The following is a 17,707-nucleotide window of genomic DNA, read 5'->3' as shown; positions in this document are numbered from 1 at the left end:
TTACGTTCCTACTTTTTTTAGTGTTATATATCAATGAATGGTCTTGAATGTAGTGGGTATGATTAAGAAGTTTGCAGATGTACAAAAATTGCCCGTGTGGTTGATAATGAAGAAGAAAGCTGTAGACTGCAGAAACATATCAGTGGACTAGTAAGGTGGGTGGAGCATTGGCAAATGGAGTTCAGTCTGGAAAAGTGTAAGGTATTGCATTTGGGGAAAGCTAACAAGGCAAGGGAATACACAATAAATGGTAGGATACTGAGAAAAGTGTAGAGGAACAGAGGGACCTTACGAATGCATGTCCACAGATCCCTGAAGGTAGCTGGATAGGTAGATAAGGTGGTCAATAAGACATACAGAATACATGCCTTTATCAGCTGAGGCATAGAATATATGAGCTGGGAGGTTATGCTGGAACTGTATAAAACACTAGTTAGGACACAACTGGAATACTGTGTGCAGTTCTGGTCATTGCACTGCGCTATTGGAATGATGTGATTGCACTAGAGAGAGTACGGAGGAGATTTATGAGGATGTTGCCTGGACTGGAGAATTTTATTTATGAGGAACGATTGGTTAGGCTGCAGTTGTTTTCTTTGGAACAGAGCAGGCTGAGAGGATACCTAATTGAAGTGTATAAAATTATGAGGGGTCTAGATAGAGTGGATAGAAAGGCCCTTTTCCTTCTGGTTGAGGGGTCCATAGCAGAAGGCATAGATTTAGGGTAAGAGGTAGGAGCTTTAGAGGGGATTCGAGGGAAAATTGTTTCACTCAGAGGGTGGTAGGCATTTGGAACTCACTGCCTGGATAGGTGATAGAGGGAGAAACCCATATAACATGTTAAACCTGAAGTGCTGCAACCTGCAAGGCTATGGACCATGAGCTGGAAAGTGGGATTAGATGGCTCCCTGTCGGCCGGTGTGGACTCGATGGGCTGAATGGCCTCCTTCTGTGCTGCAAATTTCTATGATTTTTATGACTACCCATATGTGTTTTAATATAACTGTAAATGCAATTCTATAAACAGAACTGACACTGTACAGCAAGGTGAAACATGGTATTATTAACATTATTTAAAAGGATAACTATGTATTTAGACAATATGAGCAAACAATAGTTTGCACATGTTTAAAAGATTGCCAGTTATTGTGAAGCAGTGCAGCTTAATTGGTATGTTTGGAGTTTCTTAAGTCTTTGTGCAGACTCAGATGATCCTGTCTGTACCTTGTAATCTCATGATACCGGAGAATTTTCAGTGGGGTGAATTCCAAACATCGCCATAACCTTGTAAATTGAAAGTGAAAGAGTGAGAGTTTGTAGTTATATGTTTAAAGCTGTTTGGATTTTGATTTCTAAGATGGCCTCCTGTGTAACAATTACATGATGTGTGCTTTTGAGGGCTAAGGCACATTAAAAACTAGCATAAGTGCAATATTTGGTATATTATTCCACTTAATTTACTCCAAACTGCATTTCTTTCAATGACTATTACTAATATACATTAATAAAAAGGCAAACCTAAAATAGAAAAATTGCAAAGTCAGTTGTGCACAGAAAGTTCCAGAAAGGGCACTTCACGTTACAGAAATTGCCTGCCATCTATTACTGGAGTTGCATTTCAGACTGCTTTCAGGTATTTCTGCCAATTTTGCTCGGAACATCTGGAGTAAATGCCTCCTGTATAAAGGGTGAATATTGTAGACTTCAATATTGAGTGAATCACTTTCCTATTTTCCCTTTCCTACTTCGATTTAAAAATAATCCTGCATCACATTGCTACATTAAAACATCTAAAAACGTAAGGCTCAAAGTAGATTTGTACAACGTTGGAGCATCTTGTGTTGTATTTTAAATTGGATTATGTTACCTTGTAGTAACTGGAGCATTATCCTATTTAACTGACCTTTCTGTTGCTGTTTTCTATTGCTAAGGTGTAACTGGTCTAGCCTTTTATGGCTGTAAAGTAAACACAGTCAGGGGCCAACCTAAGTTTAATTACTGTTTAGGGAGGAAGGTTTGCAAATTATGAACTTCAGGGTCCAGGGAAGAAAAAAAAGATTGAAATGATTGTTGCTGGTTTCTTTTAATTTTGATACCTTTGATGCTTTGAAGATTGACTGATGCTCTCGACATCTTCGAGAGTATGGTAGCATAGTAGTTAAGATACTGGACTAATGATCTGGAAATATGAGTTCTAAATCCCATCATGGCAGCTGGGGAATTTAAATTCAGCTTAAAAATAAACCTGGAATAAATAGCTAGTATCAGTAATGGTGACCATGAAACTACCAGATTGTTGTACACACCTATCCGGTTCATTAATGCCCTTTAGGGAAGGAAATTTTGGCATCCTTGAACAGTCTGGCCTATATGTGACGCCAGACCCAAAGCACTGTGGTTGATTCTTAGCTGCTGTCTGAAACACCCGAGCAAGCCACTTAGTTGTATCAATACCACTATGAGAAGCTATAATAAGAGTAAAACTAGATGGACCACCTGGCATTGACTTAGGCACCAGACATGACAAAGGAATGCTCAACCCAGTCAACTCAGCAGATTTCTCCTCAATAACATTGAGGACTTCTGCCAAAATTGTGAGAACTGTCCCATAGTCTAGTCACGAAACAGCCTGAAATAGTCATACCTTTCAACCAGCGTCCCAGACATCACAATCACTGTCCTGTTTATCATGGTGATAGTGCCACACAACACAATGGAGGGTGTCTCTCGCAGGCCTGAACATTAACTCCAGAGCCCATGAAGTCTCATGGCATTAGGTCAAATATGGGCAAGGAAACCTCCTGCTAATTACCAGCGACCACTCTCTCTCAGCTGATGAATCACAACACCATTTAGAAGAAGCATTAAGGGTAGCAAGGGCATAGAATGTGTTCTGGCACTTAAATGTCCATCTCCAAGAGTGGCTCAGTAGTACCACAGCTGGCTGAGTCCTGAAGGACATAGCTGCCATCCTAGGCTGCAGAAGGTAGTAAGATGGAAAACCTATTTGACCTTGTCCTCACCAATCTACCTGTCACAGATGTATCTATCCATGACTGTATTGGTAGGAGTGACCACTGTACAGTCCCTGAGGAGACCAAGTCCTATCTTCACAGTGAGGCCACGCTCCATTGTGTTTGTGGCTTAACAGGATGGATTCAGAACAGATCTAGCGGCTCAAAACTGGGCATCTGTGAGGCGCTGTGGGCCATCAGCAGCAGCAGAATTGTATCCAGCACAATCTGTAAACTCATGGCCGGTTATATTCCTCACTCTACCATTACCATCAAGCCAGGGGACCAACCCTGGATCAATGAGGAGTGTAGGAAAGCATGCCAGGAGCTGTATCACCTGTACCTCAAAATGAGATGCCAACCTGATGAAACTACACCACAGGGCTACATGCATGCAAAAGAGCAGAAGTAGCATGTTTTAGACGAAGGTCGTCAATCCCACAACTAGCGGATCAGATCAAAGCAAAGTCTTGCCACATCCAGTCGTGAATGGTGATAGAAAATTAAACAGTTAACCAGAGGAGGAGGCTCCATGAGCATCCCCATCCTCAATGATGACAGGGCCCAGCACGAGTGCAAAAGACAAGGACACAGCAGTTGCAACCATCTTCAGCCAGAATTGCCGAGTGGTTGATCCATCTCGGCCTCCTCCTGAGGTCTCTACGATCACAGATGCCAATCTTCAGCCAATTCAATTTACTCCACGTGATATCAAGAAACCTGGACCTGATATTCTACATCCCAGAGTGTTGAAAGAGGTGGCTATGGAGATAGTGGATGCATTGGTGATCATCTTCCAAAATTCTACAGATTCTGGAATGGTTCCTGCAGATTGGAAGGTAGCAAATGTCACCCCAATATTTAAGAAGGGAGGGGGAGAGAAAACAGGGAACTACAGACCTGTTAGCCTTACATCAGTAGTAGGGAAAATGTTTGAATCTATTTAAAGGATGTGTTAAATGGACACTTGGATAATAATGATCTGATTGGGCATAGCTAACATGGATTTATGAATGAAATCATGTTTGACAAACCTGTTGGAGTTTTTTGAGATGGATAGGGATAGGGGCAATATACTGGCATGGATTAAGGATAGGTTAACAGGCAGAAAACAGAGAGTAGGAATAAATGGGTCATTCTCGTGTTGGCAGGCTGTATGGGGTACCGCAAGGATCAGTACTTGGGCCTCAGCTGTTCACAATATTTATCTATCATTTGGATGTGGGGACCAAATGTAATATTTCCAAGTTCACAGAGAACACAAAACTAGGTGGAAAAGTGTGTTGTCGATGCATAGCGGCTTCAAGGGGATTTGGACAGACTTAGCGAGTGGGCAAGAACGTGACAGATGGAATATAATGTGGAAAAATGTGAGGGTATCCATTTTGGTAGGAGGAATAGATGTGCAGAGTATTTCTTAAATGGTAAGAGATTAGAAAGTGTAGATGTACAAAGGGACCTGGGTGTCCTCATCAATAAGTCACTGAAAGCTAACATGCAGGCGCAGCAAGCAATTAGGAAGGCTAATGGTATGTTAGCCTTTATTGCAAGAGGATTTGGGTACAGGAGTAGTGAAGTCTTACTTCAATTGTATAGAACCTTGATTAGACTGCACCTGGAGTACTTTGTGCAGTTTTGATCCCTTTACCTTAAGAAGGATATTATTGCCATAGAAGGAGTGCAACGAAGGTTCACCAGACTTGTTCCTAGGATGGTGGGACTGTCCTATGAAGAGAGATTGGGGAAACTGGGCCTGTATTCTCTAGAGTTTCTAAGAATGAGAGGTGATCTCATTGAAACCTACAAAATACTTAAAGGGATAGACAGGGTAGATGCAGGTAAGATGTTTCCCCTGGTTGGGGAGTCTAGAACCAGGGGACACAATTTCAAAATAAGGGGGAAGCCACTTAGGATAGAGATGAGGAGAAATTTTTTTACTCAGAGGGTTGTGAATCTTTGGAATTCTCTACCCCGGAGGGCATTGGAAGCTCAGTCATTGAGTATGTTTAAAGTAGAGATTGACAGATTTCTAAATACCAATGACATAAAGGAATATGGGGATAGTGTGGGGAAAAGGCATAGCAGTGGATGATCAACCATGATTGTATTGAATGACAGAGCTGGCTCGATGGGCTGAATGGTCTTATCCTGTTCCTGTGTTCCGAAATGGCTGTGCAGACTGGGTGCTGACAATATTTCAGCTTGTAGTACTGAAAACTTGTGCTCCAGAACCAGCAACAATACTTGCATCTCACAGACAAAGTGGAAAATTGCCCAAGTATGTTCTGTCAGCAGAAAGCAGGAGAAATCCAATCTGGATAATTGCCGCCCAATCAGTCTACTCTCAATCATCAGCAAAATGATGGAAGGTGTCGTCAACAGTGCTGTCAAACAGCATTTATGCACCAATATCCTGCTCATTGATGCTCAGTTTGGGTTCCGCCAGGACCACTCAGCTCCAGATCTCAATAAACTTTAGTCCAAATATGAACAAAAGAGCTACATTCCAGAGGTGAGGTGAGAGTGACTGCCCCTGACATTAAGGCAGCATTCAACCAAGTGTAACATCAAGGAGCCCTAGTAAAATTGAAGTCAATGGGAATCAAGGGGAAAACTCTCAAGGAAGATGGTTGTGATATTTGGAGGCCAGTCATCTTGACCTCCAGGAACTCCAGGAATTCCTCAGGGCAGTGAACTTGGTCCAACCATCTTCAGCTGCTTCATCAATGACCTTCCCTCCACCATAAGGTCAGAAGTGGGATGTTGGCCGATTGCACAATGTTCAGTTCCATTTGCAACTCCTCAGATAATGAAGCAGGTTGTGCCTGCATGCAGCAAGACCTGGACAACATTCAGGCTTGAGCTGATGAGTGTGAAGTAGCATTCACACAAAAGTGCCGGGCAATGACCATCTCCAACAAGAGAGAGCCTAATCATCTTCCCTTGATATTCAATGGCATTACCATCGCTGAATCCCCTACCACCAACATCCTGGGGGTCGCCATTGACCAGAAACCTAACTGGACCAGTCATATAAATACTGTAGCTACAAAAGCAGATCAGTGGTTGGGAATTCTACAGTAAGTAACTCACCTCCTGACTCCCCAAAGCCTTTACACCACCTAGAAGGCACAATTAAGGAGTGTGATGGAATACTCTCCATTCACCTGGATGAGTGTAGCTCCAAAAACACTCCAGAAGCTCGACACCATCCAAGACAAACAGCCTGCTTGATCGGCACCTTCTCCACCACCTTAAACATTCAACTCTTCCACCACCATGGTTACAGTGTATACCATCTACAAGATGCATTGCAGCAACTCACCAAGGCTTCTTCAACAGCAGAAACCAAACCCAAAGCCTATACTGCCTAGAAAAACAAGGGCAGCAAACACATGGGACCACCACTACCTGCAAGTTCCCTGAAGTCATTCACCATCCTGACTGGGAAATATACCGCAGCTCCTTCATTGTCGCTCAGTCAAAGTTCTGGAACTCCCTACCTAACAGCACTGTGAGATCACTTTCACCACATGGACTGTAGCAGTTCTAGATGGTGGCTCACCATCACCTTCTCAAGGGCAATTAGGGATGGACAATAAATGCTGGCCTTGCTAATGACACCCACATTCCATGAACAAATAAAAAAACACCTGTATGACTTGATCTGATGAACATTAAGATTATTTTTAAATTGATGGTTTCAAATTCCAAATTCTCCATGAAATGCTGAACCCAACTCTGGTGATGCAAGTTGCTGTTTCATGAGTGATCCCAAGAGTAGATGTTGCACCTCAAACAACCTGCTGGCACTCATTGACAGTGCTCACTCTTCAATAATGGCTGCCTGAAGGTGTTACCTGAAGAAAATAGATGTCCACGGAGCCAATCACAGCCTTTCTGGTTGGGGAGGAGGAAAAAATTGGCAGAGTAATCACAGAACCACAGAATTATTACAGCACAGAAGGAGGCCATTCAGTCCACCTTGTCTGTACAGGCTCTCTGAATGAGCAATTCACATAGTGCCATTCCCTCACCTTCTCCCTGTAACCCTGCACATTTTTCCTTTTTAGATAACAGCCTAATTCCCTTTTGAATGCCTCGATTGAACCTGCCTGCGCAACACTCCCAGGCACTTCATTCCAGACCGTAACCCCTTGCTATGTGAAAAAGTTTTTCTTCATGTCACTTTTGCTTCTTTTGCCAAATAGTTTAAATCTGTGCCCTCTCATTCTCGATCCTTTCATGACTGGGAACAGTTTCTCCCTATTTACTCTATCAAGACCCCTCATGATTTTGAAAACCTCTATCAAATTACCTGTCAGCCTTCTCTAAGGAAAACAGTCCCAACTTCTCCAATCTGTCTTCATAACTGAAGTTTCTCATCCCTGGAACCATTCTCCTGAATCTTTTCTGCACTCTCTCCAATGTTTTCGCATTTTTCTTAAAGAGCTGCACCCAGAGCTGGACGCAATACTCCAGCTGAGGCCGAAATAGTGTCTTATACAAGTTCAACTTAACCTCCTTGCTCTTGTACTCTATGCCCCCATTAATAAAGCCTAGGATACTGTATGCTTTATTAACTGATCTCTCAACCCTTCCTGCCACCTTCAATGACTTATGCACATGTACACCCGGGGCCGTCTGCTCCTGCGCCCCCTTTAGAGTTGTACCTTTATCTTATAGTCTCTCTCCATGTTCTTTTTACCAAAATGAATCAGTTCACATTTCTCTGCATTGAACTTCATCTGCCACTTTTTTGCCAATTCCACCAACTTGTCTATGTCCTTTTGAAGTTCTACACTATACCCCTCACTGTTCATAATACTTCTAAGTTTCGTATCATCCGCAAATTTTGAAATAGTGCCCTGTACACCTAGGTCAAAGTCAATATATATCCAGGAGAGCAAGGGTCCCAACATTGACCCCTGGGGATCTCCGCTACAAACCTTCCTCCAGCCTGAAAAACATCCGTTAATCTCTACTCTGTGTTTCCTGTCGCTCAGCCAATCCCATATCCATGTTGCTACTGTCCCTTTTATTCCATGAGCTATAACTTTGCTTACAAATCTGTTGGGCGGCACTGTATCAAATGCCTTCTGGAAGTCCATGTACACCACATCAACAGCATTGCCCTCATAAACCCTCTTTGTTATCTCTTCAAAAAACACCACCAAGTTAATTATACACAATTTTCCCTTGACAAATCCATGCTGGCTTTCCTTAATTAACCCACTTTTGTCCGTGTGCCTATTAATTTTGTCCTGAATTATTTCTAGAAGTTTTCCCACCACTGAAGTTAAACTGACTGGCCTGTAGTTGCTGGGCTTATCTTTACACCCTTTTTTGAACAAGGGTGTAACATTTGCAATTCTCCAGTCCTCTGGCACCACCCCTGAATCTAAGGAAGACCGGAAAATTATGACCAGTGCTTCCGCAATTTCCACTCTCACTTCCCTCAGTATCCTTGGACGCATCTCATCTGGTCCTGGTGCTTTATCAACTTTAAGTTTAGACAGCCTATCTAATACCTCCTCCTTATCAATTTTAAATTGTTCTGGTGTATTAATTGCCTACTTAAATACAGATGCAAAGTATTCTTTTAGCACTTCAGCTGTTCCCCCGCTTCCATGTGTAAATCCCCTTTTTGGTCCCCAATCGGCCCTACTCCTCCTATTACCACCTTTTTACTATTTATTTGCCTATAGAAGACTTTGGGATTCCTTTTTATGTCAGCTGCCAGTCTCTTTTCATACTTCCTCTTTGCTTCTTTTATTTGTACAAGAAAGGACAAAAGTACTTTCTAAGATATCCAGTTTGTATATATTGTTTGCAGTGTGAATTGTCATTAAGCCTTGCCTGAATGTTCTCTCTTAAAGTTAGCACCAGATGACATGCTTGTACCTTGTGCGCATTGATCCATTTCTATATTACTGAACCACTTCCAATGTAAGTCACTGTGTCATATAACCTTGATTCCCTTGCTAATCAATCTGTCTCATGTCAACTAGAGAGTTAAACTGAGTAAGTGGCCATTTGTACTTGCTCAGATGCCATGAGCACAACTTCAAAGCGGCTGAGTGTGTGCAAAACTTGTTTACCTTTAGTTATTGCAAAGTAACATTTTGTCAATATGCCAGGATCTTCCCTGAGGTCTCTCGTTCTTGGTGCAGAAATGTTACCTCAGTTAGACAACACTGCTTACCAGGTGATGGGTAAATGCTTTCATAACATGTCTTTCAGCAAACATTGGATTCAGGTCGGATTGGTATTGCCTCCCAAGCTCTCGGAATTGCACAAGCAGCCCTGGACTGTGCTGTGGACTATGCTGAGAGAAGGATGGCGTTTGGCTCACCGATCTCCAAACTTCAGGCCATACAGGTAAAAATAGGCACCAGTTATTCCCATGGATGCACTCCCAATTGTCCACCAACCATCATTGGGAGATTCCACAGATATCCCTGGAAAAATGGCATAAATGGTATTTGTTCAGTTTCTCCAAGGTTTCTGCAGATAATTGAGAGAACTATTGCAGATTTTCAACCACAGGGTGTTTACATATACCGAGAATTAAAAATGGGCCTGCTCATAGTATGGCCACAAGATGACAGGGACATGTAAGGATTGACTGTCCTTTTGGATTAATATAAAGCTTTGTAGGTTTGGATGACATCTGTTACACACAGCAGTTTCTGCTGGGTATTGTCATCACATTGGCTAGGACTGCACATGCATGAAGCAATGTTGCCACAAGGTTCTGTTTGCTAAAAAAAAAACTAATTTGGAGAATTGAAGACAAAACAGTCTCTCTCTTTACAGTAAGTTGCTAGGGAAGTTTTCAAACTGGGGTCTCTAGATGATGCTACCTGCAAAATGGTTTATACATAGATTTCACTTCAAACTTTCTAAAAGGAATACTATAAAAATCATAGTAGATTTGCATTTCTGTTACTCTTCCAGTATTGACTGTCTCCTCCTTCAGAACAGTGGCAATGGTTTAGATTGAACTGCTGTCTAGCCACTGGCCTACCTGCTCCGCTCTCCAATTTCAAAGTTTGCAGATGACAGAAAACTCAGAAAAGTAGTAAACAATGAGAAGGATAATAACAAACTTCAGGAGCACATAGACTGGTGAAATGGGCAGACCTATGACCGATTCAATTGGGTTTCTTCTTTTATTTATATAAGAAAGAACAAAAGTACTTTCTAAAATGTCCAGAGAAGTTTGAAGTGATACATTTTGGTACTAAGAATGAGGAGGGGCAATATAAACTAAGCGTTACAATTTTGAAAAGGGTGTAGGAACAGAAAGCTCTGGGCTGTATGTAAAAAATCTTTGAAGGTGCCAGGATAAATTGAGAAGACTGATAAGGAAAAAGCATATGGGATCCTTATCTTTAATAATAGAGGCAATGATTACAAAAGCAATGGTGTCATGCTTAACCTTTATAAAACACGGGTTATATGGAGATACTGGAGAAGCTAGGATTGTTCTCCTTAGAGCAGAGAAGATTAAAAGGAGATTTGGTAGTGGTATATGATTTGATGCAGTAAATAAGGAGAAACTGTTTCCAGTGGGAGAAGGGTTTATAACCAGAGGACACAGATTTAAGGTGATTGGCAAAAGAACCAGAGGTGACATGGGGAAAGTTTTTTTACACAGCAAGTTGTTGTGATTTGGAGTGTCCTGAAGGGTTGCTAGAAGCAGATTCAATAGTAACTTTCAAAAGGAATACATACTTGAAGGGTGAAAACATTACGGGGCTAAGGGGAAAGAGCAGAGATTGGGACTAATTGGATAGCTTGACCAAAGAGCTGAAAAAGGCATAATGGGTCAAATGGCCTCCTCTATGCTACTATAATACTACATTCAGAATTTCCCCCAACTATCTGTGAGCTATTTCATTTGTTGGCCCAGGTAGTAACTTGTGATTAATCTGAATGGTAGTCACAACTAGACTTCCAACCTTGAGCCCATACCCACTGTGGGAATCCAGCATTCTACTGCTAAAGGTACTAAGCCGAACTGCAATGTATACCTATTAGTTTAAAAAATGAATAATTTGAAAAAAATTGGTGATAGTGACAAGAATCATGTTTGTTTATAGTTCAAACTGGCTGACATGGGCCTGGCACTGGAGAGTGCTCGCTTGTTGACCTGGAGAGCAGCCATGCTGAAGGATAATGGAAAATCATATGTAAAGGTAATACAAAAGTCTTGATGTTTGAAATTGATTTATTTTTTAGGTACGTCCCTGTCCATTTTCACTGCTGTTGCATGTAAAATGTTAGGACAGAAAGGTCTGTTAAATATCTTGAATCTGTAGGCTTGTGCCCCAAGTCAGTTGTCCCCTAGGAAACTTCTTGAGCATTATATCAATCTTGGCAGATGGAGCAAAGGGGTATATACCACTTCATCCATATGATTGTGTATCAGAAGTCCCGCAGGAGCCAATACATAAGTATCTATCCTCTGAAGTAAAATAATAGGCAGCATCAAAGAAAAACAATGATGAACAAGGCCGAGATGGATCATTAACTTGGCGCTTCTGGCTGAAGATTGTTGCAAGTGCTTCAGCCTTATCTTTCGCACTGATGTGCTGGACTCCCCCATCATTGAAGATGGGGATATTTGTGGAGCCACCTCCTCTAGTTAGTTGTTTAATTGTGCACCACCATTCACGATTGGATGTGGCGGGACAGCAGAGCTTAGATCTGATACGTTGGTTATGGGATCGCTTAGCTCTGTTTCCTATACAGTTTGGCACGCAAGTAGTCCTGGCTTGTAGCTTCACCAGGTTGACACCTTATTTTGAGGTATGCCTGGTGCTGCTCCTGGCATGCCCTCCTGCACTCTTCATTGAACCAGGGTTGGTCTCCTGGTTTGATAGTAATGGTAGAGTGGGGGATATGCCGGGCCATGAGGTTACAGATTGTGGTTGAATACAATTCTGCTGTTGCTGATGACCCACAGCACCTCACGGAAGCCCAGTTTTGCATTGCTATATCTGTTCGAAATCTATCCTATTTAGCACAGTGGTAGTGCCACACAACACGATGGAGGGTATCCTCAATGTGAAGGCAGAACTTAGTCTCCACAAGGACTGTGTGGTGGTCACTCCTACCAAAACTGTTATGGACAGATGCACCTGTGGCAGGCAGATTGGTGAGGACGAGGTCAAGTATGTTTTTCCCTCTTGCTGGTTCCCTCACCACCTGTCGCAGACCCAGTCTAGCTGCTATGTCCTTTTGGACTCGGCCAACTCGGTCAGTCATGGTGCTACTGAGCCACTCTTGGTCTTGGACATTGAAGTCCCCCACCCAGAGTACATTTTGCGCCCTTGCCACCCTCGGTGCTTCCTCCAATTGTTCAACATGGAGGAGTATTGATTCATTAGCTGAGGGAGGGCAATAGGTAGTAATCAGCAGGAGATTTTCTTGCCCGTGTTTGACCTGATGCCATGAGACTTCATGGGGTCCGGAGTCGATGTTGAGGACTCCCAGGGCAACTCCCTCCCGACTGTATACCACTGTGCCGCCACCTCTGGTGGGTCTGTCCTGCCTGTGGGACAGGACATACCCGACGATTGTGATGGCGGTATCTGGGACATTGTAATATATGATTCCATGAGTATGACTATGTCAGGCTGTTGCTTGACTAGTCTGTGGGACAGCTCTCCCAACTTTGGCACAAGCCCCCAGATGTTAGTAAGGAGGACTTTGCAGGGTCGACAGGGCTGGGTTTGCCATTGTTGTTTCCTGTGTCTAAGTCGATGCCAGGTGGTCCATCCGGTTTCATTCTTTATTGACTTTTAGCGGTTAGATACAACTGAGTGGCTTGCTAGGCCATTTCAGAGGGCATTTAAGTGGCAACCACATTGCTGTGGGTCTGGAATAGAGGTAATGAGATACTGAATGAGTACTTTGCATTTGTCTTCACACAATAAAAGGATGAAGTTTATGTTGCAGTTAGAGGAGTGGAGATTGAAAATATTGGATAGGATAAAAATAGATTGGTTGGCATCACTCAAAGTTAACAAGTCATCTAGTCCAGAAGGACTGCATCCTCGGTTGCTGAGGGAAGCTGGGATGGAGATAATAGAAGCTCTGACCACAATCTTTCAATCCTCCTTGAATCTGGGAGTGGTGGCAGAGGACTGGAGGACTGCAAATGTTACATCCCTCTTCAAAAAAAGGGAGAGGGATAAACCTGGCAACTATAGACCAATCAGTCCAATGTCAGTGGTGGGAAAACTACTGAAGACCATTATCAAAGACAAAATTAATTCTCACATGGAGAAGCATGGTTTAGTAAGGGACAGCCAGCATGGGCTTGTTTAAAGGGAAATCTTGTCTGAATAACCTGATTGTGTTTTTTGATGAAGTAACAGAATAGGTTGATGAAGGTAGTGCAGTAAATGTTGTATATGTGGACTTTCAAAAGGCATTTCATAAAGTACCAAATAACAGACTTATTCGGAAAATAGAAGCACATGGTATTAAAGGGTAACTTTGGTGCATAATTGGCTAAGGGATGAGAGGCATAGAGTAGTAGTTAATGATGCTCTTCTGACTGGAGAGACGTATGCCGTCGGGTCCCCCAGGGTGCATATGAGGATTATTCCTTTTCTCACTGACGTGAAACGTTAACTTTGCTTCTCTCTCCACAGATGCTGCCAGACCTGCTGAGTATTTCCAACACTTTTTGTTTTGTTTCAGTCCTTTTCTTGTTGTATATAAATGACCTGGACTTGGATATAGGGAGGAGGATTTAGAAGTCTGTGGATGATGCAAAACTTGGCAATGTAGTAAATAGTGAGCAGGATAGTAGCAAACTTCAGGAAGATATAGACAGATTGGTTAAATGAGCAGACATATGCCAGATGCAATTTAGTGCAGACGTGTAGGGTTATGCACTTTGGGAGAAACAACATGGAGAGGCAGTATAGTGTGAATGGTACTATTTGAGCAGAGTGCAAGAGTGGAGGGACCTGGGGTTGCATATTCATAAATCTTTGAAGGTGGCAGGGTAAGTTGATAAGGCAGTTAAGAAATCATATGGGATACTTGACATTGTAAATTGAATGCAAAAACCAAAGAAGTAATGCAAATCTTTATAAATCAGTAATTAGGCCTCAGCTGGAATATTATGTATAATTCTTGTCACCACACTTTAGTAAAGATGTCAAGACCTTGGTGAGAATGAGGGACGTCAATTATGTGGGGAGAGTGGAGAAGCTGAGATGGTTTTCCTTAGAACAGAAAAGGTTAAGGGGAGACCTAATAGAGGTACTCAAAATTATGGGGTTTTGGATAGAGCAAGTAGGCAGAAACTGCTTCCTCGGAAAGTGGGTCGGTAACCAGAGATCATAAATTTAAAATAATTGGTAACAGAACTAGAAGGGAAATGAGAATTTTCTTCACACAGAGGGTTGTTGTGATCTGGAATACATACCTGAAAGGGTGGTGGAATCAGATTCCAACAGAACCTTCAAAAGGCAACAGGACAAGTATTTGAAGAGAACTAATTTACAGAGTCATGGAAAAAGCTGAGGTGTAGGACGAAATCACACAACTCTTTAAAAGAGCCAGCAAAAGCACAATGTGCTGAATAACCCTCTAATATGCTGTAAAATTTTATGATTCTATATTCAGCCGCTGGTGTGGTATTGAGTTGTACAGTGTGGGAAAGTTCAATTTTTATACCTGGTCTGGTCTGTGCTGTATTAACTGATCTCAGATGGGATAACAGTTCAATTATCCTCCAGATAACTGAGCATATAATCTAGGCTGACACTCCCAGTGTGGTACCGAGGGAATGCTGCACTGTCAGACATGCCATCTTTCAGCTGAACTGTTAAATCAAGGCCTGGTCTACCCTTTCAGGAATACTTAAAAGATCCGATGGCACCATTTGAAGAAGAGCAGGGAGTCCTCCTGGTGGCCTGGCCGATATTTATCCGTCAACCAACTCCTAAAACAGAGTATCTGGTCATTCATTTCATTGCTGTTTACGTGCAAATTAGCTATCGCATTTCTTACATTACAATTGTGACTATACTTCAAGAATATTGGTTATAAAGGGCTTTGAGACATCCTGAGGTCATGAAAAGTCTTATATAAAATACGTCTTTCATTCTACTAAAGAGGAAGAAAAACTAGAGCAGCTTGAGCTCCAGATTTTGGAGCTTGAGCAGTGGCTGGAGTGACTCTGAAGCATTTAAAAGGCTGAGAACTTCGTGGATAGCACGTTTCTAGAGGTGGTCACCCCACAGCTTAAAACTGCGTAGGCAGAGAAGGAATGGGTTACTGCCAGAAGGACAAGGAGGACTAAGAAGGCAGGGCAGGGTTCCCATGCATGCATCTCGTTCTCCAATCGGTATTCAGTTCTGAATACTGGTGAGAGTGATGGTTCCTGTGGGGAATGCAGGCAGAGCCAAGTCTACAGCACCATGTATAGGATGGGATGAAGACGGATGGAAGAACAGTAGTGGTAGTGGATTTGATAGTGAGGGGTCGCAGATGTGACTCCAGGATGGTATGTTGGCTCCCTAGTTCCAGGGTCAAGGATGTCACTGAACGAATGCAGGATATTCTGAGGGTGAACAGCCAGAGGTCGTGGTCCATATCGGCACCAATGACATAGACAGAAAGAGGGATGAGGTCCTGAAGAAAGAGTTTAGGGAGCTAGGAGAAAGACTGAAAAGCAGGACCTCAAAGATAGTGCCACATGCTAGTGAGTACAGAAATAGGAAGATAGCGCTGTGAATAGCTGGCTGGAGAGATGGTGCAGGAGGGCTTTAGATTCCTGAGGCTTTGGGACTGCTTCTGGAGGAGGTGGGAACTGTACAAGCCGGACAGGTTGCACCTCAACAGGACAGCGACGAGTATCCTTGCAGGAGGTTTTGCTAGTGCTGTTGGGGAGGGTTTAATCTAGCTTGGGATGGGAACTGAGAGTAAATTCAGAAGGGAGAAAAGAAAAGTTGGAAATGGAAGGCAGAAAAGTAGCGACTGTGTTTGGAAGGCAGAGGAAACAAAGGCTAGAAAAGCGACAACAAGGGAGTTTGACAGGGCTAAATAGTATATACTTCAATGCAAGAAATCTAGGGAATAAGGCAGATGAGCTGAGAGCACAGATTGACATGTGGGAATGTCATGTAGCTGTTACTGAGACATGGCTGTTAGAGGGGCAGGAATGGTAGCTCAACATTCCTGGTTACAAGGTTTTCAGGTGAGATAAAGAGGGGAATAAAAAAAGGGGGGGGTCGCAATATTGATTAAAGAAACAATTATAGCTGTAAGGAGGGATGATATGGCAGAAAGATCATAAAATGAGGCCATATGGGTTGAACTCAAGAACAAAAAAAGGGGAAATCACACTACTGGAAGTGTACTACAGACCCCGAACAGTCAGAGGGAGATAAAAGAGCAATTATGTAGGCAAATCTTTGAAAAGTTCAAAAACAACAGTGCAGTGATAATGGGCATTTCAAGTACCCTAATATTAACTAGGATAGAATTAGCGTGAAAGGCACAGAGGGAATGAAATTCTTAAAATGCATTCAGAACAACATTTTAGCCGGTATGTAGCAAGCCCAACAAGAGAGGAAGCGATTCTGGACATAGTTTTAGGGAATGAAGCAGGGCAGGTGAAAGGGGTATCAATTGGGGAGCATTTCATGGAAGTGATCATAATTCACTTAGATTTAGGGTAGTTATGGAAAAGGACAAAGATAGACCAGGAATAAAATTTCTCAATTGGGGAAAACAAATTTTACTAAGCTGAAATGTGATTTAGCTAAAGTGGACTGGAAACAGCTACTTGAAGGTAAATCAATGCCGCAACAGTGGGAGGCATTCAAGGAAGAAATAGTGAGGGTTCAGAGCAAGTTTGTTCTCTTGAAGAAAAATGTGGGGCTAACAAATCCGGAGCCCCCGAATGTCAAGGCGCTTAAAGGAGAGGATAAAGAAATAAAGAAAAGATTATGACAGATACCGAGGTCTCAATACTGTAGAAAACCTACAGGAGTATAAAAAGTGTGGGGTGAAATTAAAAAAAGGAAATTAAGGAAGCAAAGAAAGGGCATGAAAATATATTTAAGTAAAATCAAGGAAAACCCAAATATTTTTTATAAATACACAAAGAGCAAGAGTATAACTAAAGACAGAGTAGGGCCTATTAGGGACCATAAGGGTAACCTTTATGTGGAGGCAGAGATTGTGGGTATGGTTCTTGATGAATACTTTGCTTCTGTTTTCATAGAAGAGAGGGATGATACAGACATTGCAATCAGGGAGGAATTTGAAATATTAGATGAAATTAACATAGTAAGAGAGAAAGTATTAAGGGGTTTAACATCTTTGAAAGTGGATAAATCCCCAGGCCCAGATGAAATGAATCCCAGGATGTTACAGGAAGCAAAAGAAGAAATAGCAGAGGCCCTGACCATCATTTTCCAATCCTCTCTGGCTACAGGTGGGGTGCCAGAAGATGGGAGGACAGCTAACGTATCATTGTCTAAAAAGGGAGAAAGGGATAGACCAAGTAATTACAGGCCAGACTGCTTAACCTCAGTGGTGAGAAAATTATTGGAAAATATTCTGAGCAACGAGAGAAATCTTCATTTAGAAAGACATAAATTGTTCAGGGAAGGTTGTGTCTGACTAACATGATTGACCCTCCTTGTTACTTC

The 17,707-nt window shown here is 42.3% G+C and overlaps 1 protein-coding gene across 2 annotated transcripts in view; it reads left to right on the top strand.

The window, feature by feature from the left end:
* The window catches only part of acads (acyl-CoA dehydrogenase short chain), a 261,122-nt gene that overhangs the window by 173,176 nt on the left and 70,239 nt on the right, over nucleotides 1–17,707 (top strand). For both annotated transcript variants that reach the window (XM_068055209.1, XM_068055208.1), the window contains 2 exons: nucleotides 9,258–9,395; nucleotides 11,123–11,218. In XM_068055209.1, the coding sequence (XP_067911310.1) occupies nucleotides 9,258–9,395; nucleotides 11,123–11,218 (234 nt within the window). The remainder of the gene's footprint in view (nucleotides 1–9,257; nucleotides 9,396–11,122; nucleotides 11,219–17,707) is intronic.

The sequence above is a fragment of the Heterodontus francisci genome, chromosome 23, assembly GCF_036365525.1.
Source record: "Heterodontus francisci isolate sHetFra1 chromosome 23, sHetFra1.hap1, whole genome shotgun sequence".
Classification (NCBI taxonomy): Eukaryota; Metazoa; Chordata; class Chondrichthyes; order Heterodontiformes; family Heterodontidae; genus Heterodontus; species Heterodontus francisci.
Note: the sequence above shows the minus strand (reverse complement) of the source record. Positions and strands in the feature narration are given on the sequence as shown.